Source organism: Aythya marila (assembly GCF_965140915.1).
Source record: "Aythya marila genome assembly, chromosome: 3".
NCBI classification, from domain to species: Eukaryota; Metazoa; Chordata; class Aves; order Anseriformes; family Anatidae; genus Aythya; species Aythya marila.
The window spans coordinates 85478178-85490767 of NC_139044.1; the positions used below are offsets into that span (position 1 = coordinate 85478178).

The 12590-nt window shown below is 36.4% G+C and overlaps 1 protein-coding gene across 1 annotated transcript in view; it reads right to left on the reverse strand.

Annotated features, from left to right (window-relative positions):
* Positions 1-12590, reverse strand: part of MEI4 (meiotic double-stranded break formation protein 4) — a gene marked incomplete at both ends in the record, with an annotated part of 110163 nt that overhangs the window by 35790 nt on the left and 61783 nt on the right. The window contains one exon of the mRNA XM_082756184.1: positions 3396-3527. Coding sequence (XP_082612310.1) covers positions 3396-3527 — 132 coding nt within the window. The remainder of the gene's footprint in view (positions 1-3395; positions 3528-12590) is intronic.

Genomic DNA, 12590 nt, shown 5'->3' on the forward strand with positions numbered 1-12590 from the left:
CAAAACTTCAGTTACTTTCTCTACATGAACTGCAGCTTTTCAAGATCATATACTCCTATAAGGGGCCACCTATAGATACACATGCATAAAGCTCCTGTAGCTACACCTTCAGCCACCTTGAACCTTCCGCAGTCCCCAGAAAAGTGTGCTGGGGCTGAACATTTCCAGACTGCTTTGCTACTGTAAAACATTGGAGACTACCTAAGTGTCCTAAGTTCACTTACTTTCCTGATGCATACTTAAAACCAATGTGTTTTAAAAGGAGACAAAAGAAAGCACCATAAATTTGGTAAGATTATATGAAAGTCCTGTTCCAGGCTAGGGTTTCTGTTTGGTTGATCAAGACGACTACCCTTCCAAGAAACAATGACAGTGCTGGATGAGGAAAATATAAATAAATAAATGCATTTATCAGAAGGCAATATGCCTTCACTACCGTCATGCGACACTGCAGCAAAAAGGGACGGGAAAAAGGTGTATCATGTGTCAGCAGCAGAAGGCAGACTGATAACAGTGGGAGGAAGTAGAAGCAGAGCAGGAAAGTCTTCTTGTGTGAATATGTTTCTAAATTCTTGAATGAAAGAGAACTAAATTATTTCTTGGGGTGAAGAAAAAGTGCTGTTTAAAAACAGGGTGAAAGGGAACCTCATTAAGTGTTTTGTCAGAAAATCTTCCACCCTTCCTTTTGCACTATAGTAATAATACATCTTATTTTAAAAGTGGGAGGTGTTTTGTGAAGGTTCTTCCCAGTACCAAATCTGAAATTCAGTACCACGTATTGATAACAGAAGAGATTTGCAGCAAGCCCAAATACAAGTTAATGAAAATGAGGCAGATAGAGAGCAATAGTTAGAAAAGCCTTAATCTGAAAAAGGACTTGGTCCTGAGGCTAAACAGGTCAGCTAACAAATGCATTTTACTCAATTTCAGTCCACAAAGATTAAATATGAAGAAACAGAATAAATGTACAAGATCAAAAATATCTTTGTTTTATTTTTTAGATGAAAGGTGTGTATATTCCTGCCCCCCTAGAAATTCTCCTGAGCTCTGAACCTGGGTCAGCTCTCTACATGAAGAATTTTCATATGAAGATTCTCTTGAGGAAGGGTAGGAAAGACACTAAGGAAAGAGTTACATAGGAAAATAACTTATCAAGGAAGAAAAATGACATCTCTTAGACTTTGCACTGTGCTAATTCTACCAAAATTCCTGGCACAGGTTTTAAGCACTTTCACCATTTCTTCCTGCGTAAGTTGGTAAAAGAAAAAAAAAAGAAAGGAAAACTGAAAAACTATTGTACACATCAACGAAGGGTATGAAGCCATCCATGAGAAACTGACATTTACTGACATTTAAAACATTTACTATGCTAGCTGCTGTATAGGAACTATTTAAGGATTAAATTATGATTTTTAAAATATTTATTTATGAATCCAATCTTCTGCCATCTTCTCATAAATAAACAATTTATACTGCACATAATAAAAGAACTGCCATAGGAAAATCCAAATCACACCTGCGCAGTTAAAGAGAATCTTTTATGATTAAAATCACAGGATACTAATTTAATTTAGTTTTCTCAAATTCAACTTATATAGTTTTACAATCTCCCTTTTTATGATTAAAATCAAAATATATTATTCCTTCCAACGATAAGCAAAGGCAAAGAGGAGTCAGACTTAACAAATATTTAGAAATAAATTTTATGTACCAAATACAAAAGCTATATTTAAAACAATTATGGTACGGTAAGGATAAATATTACTAGAGTAACTAATTCAGCAAAGCCCATGTTTGACGCAAGCTTTTCACAAATGTGGAACACAGAGGATAAGGTTTGCACCAAATAGCCTGGGTTCTGTACTGCTGTTGGTGAAAGCTGTACTGAAAGGAGGGATGACTATTTCTATTAAACAGGTGAGATTTAATCATGTTAAAAATGAGAAACTTGTTTAAACTAAAACCAACAAAATCATTTTTAATTACACATTTCCCTATCTTTATGTTTATTTAAGACTGTTTGCTTTTGTCTGCTATCATTAACTCAGGTATGCTACTAGTGACTTAAAATAAAACACAGCTTACTGTCTAATTTTTTCAAGAGTGGTCTTTTTGAAGCCTTTTCAGAATATCATTCAAATGTTATGAATTAAGGTTAGAAATTACAAGTTCCCTCTCCATCAGTCAGAATTTACTCCCATATTATTCCTTATGGGGGAAAAAACAAACAAACAAACAAAAAAACAACACCTGCTTGAGCAACAGCTAATTTTTTTATTTTATTTTTTTTAAACTGGACCAGAGTTGATATATCTAGGATGAATATTTTCTTTATACCTCAGTAACTTTCTTTTCCACCTAATAAAAAGCTGAATGCTTTCTTTTTATTGACCCTTCTAGGACACTACATAATCAAGTTATTTGATTATGTACACAAACCATCACACAAATATATGCAAAATATATGAAAAACAATTGATGTCACATATGTCTTCTCCAAGTTTTAAAGGGACATTTAATTAGTCTCTCTTTCTTTTTCCCTATAAAGTTTACTGGAAAATAAAACTATGCTCATTCCACATACACAAGCTCTGCATACTTTCAAAATAAAAATTTTAGAAATTAGTTTTGCCAAATACATCATCTCCTCTCCATTGTGCTTTTCATCTCCTGCTCATTACAACAAACTGAAAAAAAGCACATTTTTAAGTGCTTGAAAACTTTTGTATCATACAAATTAATATTATAATGTGAAGCATGAAATCTAATTCTGAAGGAAAATACTACTCCTTTCTATCTCAGATACAACTGGAGATGGCCATAATTCTTTGTGGGTCCAGCTGGATACCGAAGTTGTATGCCCATGCAGACCACAATTTACAGCTTTTGAGAAATAGTTTAACTAACTCCTCATACTAACGCAAGTATTTTCAAAATTACATAGCATGATCTTAAAACCTATACAGTCTATGTATTTATTATACATTCTGATAATTTTACTTTTGTCCAACTTTTATTTGACTTTGTCTCTCTTTTTTTTTTTTTTTTTTTTTTTTAAATCTGCTGGTGAAGTTAGATGCTAGCTTTTGCTGGGTTCTTAAACCTGCACATTCTATAGAATCATCAACTTACCACACTTCATGAAACAAAATGCTGTGCCAGCACTGCTCAGCAATAGCCAAAACGTTGCTGAGAATCTATGCCATTCTAGCTACAACTGCAGAGCACAGCACTATATGGGATGCTCTGTTGAAGTTAACTCCATCCCATCCAGACACAGTAGAACATAACACAGAATGTTACTTACTACCTATTACATTTTATGAAATAAATGTAGATAAAACACTCCCCCAAACCACTCCCTGGATTTTTTCCAAAAGACAAGGCGGCAGTACCTGGTAAGCTTGCAACAGCTGCTCAGCAAACTGTCGTAGTTCTGACAGTAGAAAAGATATTAAAGAATTCCTTAGTATCTTGTTCCTTCCTAGCAAAACCAGTGTGTGTGATACAGCATCCAGTGCCTGAAACTAAAAAGAAATATCAGTAAATTTAAGCTTTCAAGATCTGTGTCTTTTTTTACCCCAAATGATTTCCTTCAACGGTAACAGAACTTATACTTTTTTTAAGAATAAAGTTGAGTTTTTTAAATAGCTTATATATATAGTTAATGCAGTTTTAATGTATATATATATAGTCTCACATACATATATGAGAAATGCACATCTCTTGCCCAGAAACCTTGCATTCAGCACTGCAGGACTGGCCATATGAACAAGTCTCCAAGGGCAGGAAATCCCTATGAGGCAGCTCTTTGGCATAAGCAGTGCTCGTGCCCATTCTGCTGTCATAGGAAATGGGTGCCCATCCTGCACAGTCAGTATTTCTTTTTGTCACAGGTGGGCAAAGGAACAAGGAGTTGGACTTGATGATCCATATGGGTCCCTTCCAACTCAGGATATTCTATGATTCTATGATAACAAACTAATTCTTTGAAATTCAAATGTGTAAGCAAGCTTAGAGCTATACCGGATTTCCCAGGCAATGGAGTTAGCATTTAATCTCATTTATTCCTGTTAACTAATAGAAAGCGCACTGAATTTTCAAGTTCATACAAGTCAGCTTCTATTTGTTGGTTAATGAGCTGTAGCCAAGGTCACAGCTTGTGGTTCTTTCGAACCGTAACAAGAGTGACGTGAACTTACACAAGAATTATATTTGCAATTTCTTTGTCTGCATTCTTTTCTATCAAAAAATAACGTATATATTATTTTCTTAGTTCCTTGAAATGGAAATGTACAGCCATTGCTATACTTTATGTAACACACTACTTTACACAGTAAACAAGACGTTATTTCATAAAACACTACTAGAATTTTTTCTATATATAAATGTACCAGAGTTCTTTCAAAGAAAAAATACACATTAAATGACTACTAAACTTCTATACCCTTACAGCATTAATATTCAGTATCTCTTGCACAGTGTCTGTTGAAACAGCTAATGCACCGCAGATGAATGATTTTGACTGACAAAAGGATGCTCTGACCCCAATTTGTATCTCTAAGAAAAGCAACGTCTTAACCACTCAAAAGCAGACTATTGCATTTTATGAACAATCCAGTTTATTCCTCTAGCCATCTCACATACATCTTCACTTAGACCACCCGCTGTTTCCTGCCTATGTTGTTTAGCTGACAGGTGCGTGCTTGCATTTTGAACTAACCCACCATTTAACAAATTTGCATAGGACAAATCTTCCTGGAAAGCATTTCCAAACAGACAAGAGGTAGGAAGGTGATCAGGAGTAGTCAGAGTGGATCTACAAAGGAGAATTCATGCTCAGCCAACCTGATAGTCTTCTGTGATAAAAAGACTGGCTGAAGGTTAAACAGTGTACAGCTTTTACCTTGATTTGACAGGGCTTTCAAGACTCCCCCACAAAACCCCTACTGACAAAATTTTGAAGTATGGGTTAGGCAAGTGGATAGTGAGGAAAACTGAAAACTGCCCAAGCTGCCCCACCCTTGGGGTTGTTATCAGAGGCCCATAGTACATCTGGAGGCCGCTCACCCAGGGCATAATGCTGGCACCAGAACTGTTTAACATCTTCATGAATGACCTGGATGATGGGACAGAGCACACCCTCAGCAAATTCAAAGATAACAAAACAGTGGGAGGAGTGGTGGGGCTCCTGGTAACTTAACAAGCTGAATGAGCTAGCAATGTGTCCTTGTGACACAGAAGGCCAACATCCCGGTCCTCAGGAACAGAAGCATTACCAGCAGGTCAAGGGAGGTGATTCCTCCCATCTGCTCACTGCTGGTGAGAGGCTTTTGCAATGCTGGATCCCATTCTGCACTGCCTGGCACAAAAGACATGGACATGCTGGATTGAGGCCAACAAAGGGCCAAGATGGTGATGGTAGGAGTGGAACATCTGAAACACAAGGAGTAGCTTCAGCTATTCAGCTTTAGAAGAAAAGGCTCAGTGGGGTCTCATCAATGTATATAAATAGCTGATGTGGAGAAGTAAAGAAGATGCAGTCAGGCTCTTCTCAGTGATATCCAGTGAAATGACAAGAGGCAACAGGCATGAAACACAAGAATTTTCATTTAAACGTGATAAAAAAAATTGTTTACCATGAGATTGATCAAACAACAGTACAGGTTGCCCATAGAGGCTGTGGAGTCCCCATCCCTAAGGATATTCAATGCATGACTGGACACAACCTGCTGCAACCTGCTCAAGCTGAACCTGCTTGAGAAGGGAATTAAATCTCCAGGGGTACCTTTCAGTTGAATTTGTGAATCAATATTTACATTTTTGCCTTGCTTTGATACAATACCTACAAGTGGTAGGTATTTATTTCTATTATTAATAGAAACTGGTAACAGTTTCTATTAAATCTCTGCTACTACCATAACATAGTTAACAATGCTTCCATGAGCATGAAATCTATTGCATTTCTGAAGTGATAAGATGGCATTTAAGATGCAATGAAGTGCTCTGTTGTTTACTTCATACAGGTTTCCACAGTTCAAAAAAACATAATTTACAGATTAATTTACATATTTTCAGGTCTTAAATGGATTAACTGGCATTTATTAGCTAAGGCTTCTAAGAGTTATAAGTTTTATTAAACTTACTTTGCTGGACACTTAGGTGGCTATTTTGTTTGAGTCCTAAACAATACACTTGATTTCTTTAAGCTTATGGAAGCAGAGAAACACCCACAACACTGGCTCAATAACTTCAAGAATACTTATGCTGCAGATCTTTTGACTACATGTATATCCCACCAGCTTTGGGAGCTGAGACTATTCATTCCACTATGAAACTTGTACTGGTTCCTAATTATCCTGTCGTTCAAGATCCCTTCTCCATAGAGCTGCAACCTCAAGGACCTTGTAGTTTACATGTCAGCTTTTCAAGAGCATGTGCAATTTGAACAGGTAGAGATCTCAGAAATACATCTTGCAAGTTATTTAGCCTTTAATTCTACCAAAAGTATACATACCCAAGGAAAACAGTAATATATAATCACTCTGTTTTAATTTCTCCATGACTACAGATCACGTGGATACACCCTGCTTGACAAATGCAGGTTCTTCCTCCTCTCATCTCTTTCCTTCTTTTGCTGTAGAAATGTAATTAATTTTGTAGCTTCACATTTACAGTTACTGTCAAGATGGTCAAAGTGCTAGTTGATGCAATGCCTATTTACCACCTTATTTACCAGCAAAGACTGACGACTTTGATCAGCCTGGCTATCATTTGACCATTATGAGGCAATCTCCTATTCACAATCATAATGATTAAACTTTAATGAATCTTTGCCATTAATCACCTCACTGTAGCATGTAATCCCAAAACAAATACAAGAAAACTATAAAAGACAGACAACTCTTACTATCAGCATCAAATCTGCTTGCTGACACAGATACACTATAAACTCCTGATATTAAAGAAAATTCAGAAATTGTGTATGTGTAGCTTTGAAAATCTGAGAGATTAAAATAATTCACAGTTGATTACACCAAAGATTCTACAAAGATGAAACGTGAATGAAGGTAAGACAAAAATAGGGTTCTGAACAATTAAAATCTTGTGAAAGGATAGCACAACACGCACACCTACATGTGCAATGAGGATATATGAATTAAAGCAGACCTTCATATATTGGAAACATATACCCTTCCAAATAAAACAATGATTCTTCTTGCTAAAAATAATCCAGATGTTTACAGTTTTGGAAGATCTTCCCTACTATCTACTAAAATTGTATAGCAGAAACAAAGTTTGCAACAACTGGATAGTTCTGCCTTCTTGACAGTATATGTGTGCCAAAAGGGCAAGACTGCTTGAAGTCATTACTCAGAGGTTTAAACAATGCTAAAAGAATAGCACATTTCTCATTTTGGTTGCTATTCATTTTTACTCATTTCAGTTTATAAATTAAGATGGATACATATTTTAGGACATAACATTGAGTATACTCACCAACTTGCCTTTGGCAAGCAAGAGAACTAGACAAAAATCCAGAACAGTGTTTCTTTCCAAAGTCTGAAAGAGTAAGAGATCCCTGAATTTCTCTTTGTTGAGGTACAGCACTTAAACAGATGTGAGAGATTTCTGTTCAAACTTATGCTGTCTCAAGTCACAGCACTGAACTCAGATTAAAGTATCTGCACTAAGCAAAGAGAATCAATACTCATTCAAATGCTCTAGTTGGCAGCCTATTTGTATTCTAGCATTACTGTCCTTCCCTTCACCTCACAATTGTCTTCTGTCCAAAATAATATGCTCCAGAAATGTTTGACTTCAGCATGCAACAAAAATGAACAGAAAATCTTTTGTATGTGTCCCATACAGAGTGCTTCTTTGCTGCTCCTGTGCCACCTCTTTCCTAGCCTCTTGTGCCATTCCACTAAAGAAGAGACAATTGGTCTGGATATTCCTGGGATCCACTACAGTGGACAGCTTGCAGAATATAAAGCAGTCTTCCACAATCCTTTCTGTCCTGCAGCTGCAATGCAATGGCTTGAGTACAAAAGGCTAACACAAAAAAAAAAAAAATAATCCATGCATACCTTCATATTCTTAAGTAGAAGTAAGATAAGCATCAGTTTTAACTCAAATGTAAATTTACAATTAGATACTTAAGCCTATGGAAATCTACTCCTATGCATTTTAGCATATTATTTCATTATTTTTTTGGTAAGTATAACTTACCTATTATATTCTGGAACTTGCAAGAGTTCTATCAAAATAAAAGCTATCGCTAAAAGAAAAGCAAACAAAAAAATACAAAATGGTGCCAAGTAAAAGAATGAAAAAGAACAAATGTGCTCTGAAGACACTGCTCTACCCTTAGTAACTCGAGATAGCAAGTAATGTTCATGAGCATTCAAAGAAAAAAAACAAACACTACTTTTCTGTTAGCAAGGCAGAGGACATTAGTATGTGACAATTCTGCAGATGCCTTTTGAACAGATTACATTAAATAAACCTTAATTCACTCTATCTTGAGCTGATTTTAAACAAGTATTACTAATTTATCTGTGCATACTAAGGAAATTTTGCCTACTTCTTATCACAGATAGTTCTATCCTACATTGTGTTCTACTATATAAGGAGCATGAACAAGTCTTCTGTTAGGATGAAACAAGTAACACTTGTATATAATGTATTTAACAACTTTACAAACTAATGAGATTTCATTAGATATCAGTCAGTATTACATGCTTCTCAAACAGGCAAAACTCACTAATTCAGCCATAATTCGAGCCAGAAATTAGACAGGGATACAATCTGCTTTAGGTGCAATAAAGTAATTTTTCAGTGCTACTCTTCCCAAAGAACACACGCAAAATAGGTATATAATTATGATTGTTCTTTTTTAGTCTCTCTTCTATGTGGTTTCAAGATTTTTAGACAGATGGTGAAACAAATATTTATTATTTTTGTAGTTATTAACACTGGCAACTGAAAGTTGCCTAAATGATCTTTAAAAAAAAAGACTATTCTTTCTATTTTGTCAAGCATTACCATTTTCTTGTCAGAATTTTGTAGGAATGGATCACAGGGAATCTTCAAATTTAAAGCATGAGCCTCCACTAAGTGAGGGACATAGAGATTTTGTAATGATAGACTTAAGGAACTTGAGATATGGGTATCAATGACTGAAAAATCCCACCTGCTAAGTAATTTATTAAAGAGTATGGATTTAATGTTGCATTATGGCACATCTCTTAGTGTATTTTATGAAGATAAAATGACAAAGAATTAGGGTTGAAATAACCTTCACAGGCTGTATGTATTAAATGCACACAGACTTTATAACATATAAGCAATAAATCTGTAAGCGGAGAAGAAAAACAAGCCTGTCTTTCAGAGTGACACTCATATATTTCTAATTAAGTTCTGGAAACATTCAGACTGATAATAGTTCAAACACTATGCAGTTTCATTAAAAATAAAGCATATCCTCAGCTCTCAAGTCTATCAGCCAAATGTTAGAAAAGGAACAGAGATCTTTTTAATCCCTTGAGCTTGCTTAATGGTACAGATGAAATAAAACTTATGCTGTTCAGGGATTCCCATTTAAAAGAAATCAGAAAATTGTGAAAAAACATACTAGACACAAGAAAAGAATTGTGCCTGGTACAGTGTTTGGGAGCTTCATCATTTGCCCCTAACCCTTATCCCACACTTTCTGTCCTCTTCCCATGTTCCTGGCGATGCGGAACAAGAGACAGCAAAGCCGTGCCCGTGGCTGGGAAGGACGTGTGAACTGTCCATCTGCCTGTCGCCAAAATGAATATATAACATCAGCGTTCTGCTTGCCTCAAGCATACTAATACAGTCTCGCCTCCAACGAGCCATCAATTTTAAAACCTACTGGAAGGTATTTTTGACCTTCCACTTCTCCTTCCAGATAATTTCAAACTGGCTATCATTTTCAAAAGCTATTAGTACGGAAAAGGCTGACCAGCAAGACAAACAGCACACTCTTAAAAGCAGGAAACCAGGATACAAATATTTACATATGAATTATTTGTTTAGATTTCATTTACCAGAATGCTAGACTTTCCTTTAATAATGGTTATCCAAAACGAGTGATTTTTAAAATTACTAATTCTTATACAAACAAAGTAATTCCTTCATGAGTTGCATGATTCAGTACACCCTGTGACTACGAGAATTGAACCTTAGTTTCTTTTTCACCAGTTTAAGATTTCCATGCCAATTAACTGCTGTTTTCCCCTAGCAACTGGTATATTTGGCAACAGAGGACAAAGGCAAATAATTAAACAGGTACCCTCAAACTATGAGGTATTAAAAATAAGTGGTGTTTCTGCCTGTGAATTCACGTCATGCTTGCACTTTGCCCATTTAGTCCACCCAACTTCCACTAAGTCACCAACATCAATCAAAAATGTTCACTTACATACAGAGAACATTAATATCCCTTTTCTTATCTTACTGTCATGTTGCTTCATTTGTGAATTTGATGGTTGTCATTTTATCTCTCTCCTCCTGCTTATGCTGCAGTATTTATCCTGTCTTCAAGTCTGAGGAATTTGTTACATGTTACTCCAATTCTTGGCTCTGTAAACCTCATCTCAGGCCCCTGCTCTGCCCTTACCCCTTCATAATCTTGTTCAGGCTTCTTTCTGCTCTTTTAAACTTTATTTTCTCTACTAGGACTACCAGCTACCTTCCTTGCAGCAGGTTTCTTTCTACTCTGCAGTATTTCAATACTGTTTTGAAGAGCTTTGGCTGAAAAACATTCTGATGGACAGAGCTGGGACTATTTGCACCATGTCTGACTGCACCACAAATGTTTACAAAATCAAAGAAAATGTGAAAAAGATGCCTTAAAAGAAAAAAAAAAAAAAAAAAAAAAAAGAAGAAGAAGAAAACAAAACCAAGGTATTTCAGTATCTGGGAAAGAACGATTGCAATACAGTGCAGAGGATGGAGATTGAGAAAGAAACAAACTGCTGTTAGCCCACGAGGTGTCCGGAGAACCAGAACACTTCAGTGAATGATGCCAGAAAAGCCCCAAATGCCTGCAGTGTATAACATGGTACTCACTGAAAGAAACGTGCAACCTACTAGCTCCAGTGCAGGTGTGTTGGGTTTGTGGTGTGGGGAGTGAAGACCTCCAAGGAAGAGTGCTACACAAACTCTTCCCACTTTTCTTTGCTGGCCATGAGACTCGTATGCCAGGCTGGAAGCATGAAGGTGCAATTTTTTCCACCCATGAACATATCTTTCTTAGGGTTATTTCTTCAAGGTTGCCTAACAGTCACTCTGATGCACTGATCAGCATGATCCCTCTGGATCCATAAATGCTTCAGTCATCCCAATGCCAGTTCTCTAAGGAATAAGGCAGTGATTAGTGCATCTGCATTGACTGTCCGCAGCCTAAACTAAGTCAATCCGGCTGCTGCCGCCACATCGGCAAGGAGAGAGAGAACAGAGAGAGCCCAGCAATTGCTGTGAAGGACAGACTTGCAGCTACCTTCCTATTTCTCCCCCTTACTGCTTGTTCACACCACTCTGGCAAAAGCAAATTTTCCAGACTACATACTAGGTTTTTTTTCTTTTCCTTCCCTGCAGAGGGGATGGCTGTTACTGCTGAAGTAAGGTAAGGACAGACTCATGCTAGACATGCAGAGCCAGGACTAGCCACCAATGTTAGTATGTCCTCTGACTGACTGACATAAGCAAACTTTTCTCCTCCCGCTCCTGCCAAGGATAAGCAGTACATAGCACAACTTGCTGCTGCTTCTCATCCAGTTCCAAAAGATTAATGCAGTAAAGAACACCTTTTTCAGTTTCATTACTATTTTCTAGCATGAGCTACATAACAAATCCTTTATTGAACAGAACAGAACAGATAGAAACTACAAAATTACCATCTGCAAACACAGTTTATTTTACAAAGGATGCTCTTAGGTTGTTCTGCCACAACTCAACTCCGGTAAACTTGCATTGCATTTTATATCTTTTATCTCTAAATCTTTAATTATTCTTTTAACTTTGCTCTACAGCTTTGTATGCTATTGAGATAAACTGCTACCAGATAACTTCCTTTTAACTTTCACTCTCGATTATAGAGCATTCTATATTAGAAATCCTACATTCACAATAACACCATCTCCAAGCCTTTTATTCTAAACTTATAATTACAATTTTTCCCCCTCCAGTTTAATGGGATAAAGATTTATCTTGTCTTTCCCATTTTGAATGCCTTATATTCTTGAGTTAGATAATGCATATAAAATAAAACTCACCTCAGTGATCAGATAAAGTAAATATGAGACGCTGTTGTGGATGTGTGCTTTTATTCTTGTTGTTTTGTTTGTTTTTTAAGGCAAACAAAACAAAACACTACAAAACTAAAGTGTGAACTGGATAGCCTTAAAAGAATTGTGGGCTGTAAATCAGAGTTAAATTTAATTCTGCTTCTACTTCAAGATGATATTATACATTTCCACACACTAAAACCAAGCATCTTGCTTACAGCACCTCAGCCCAATCACCTCTACAGAAAATATATCTTCTGTCAGGGCACACAA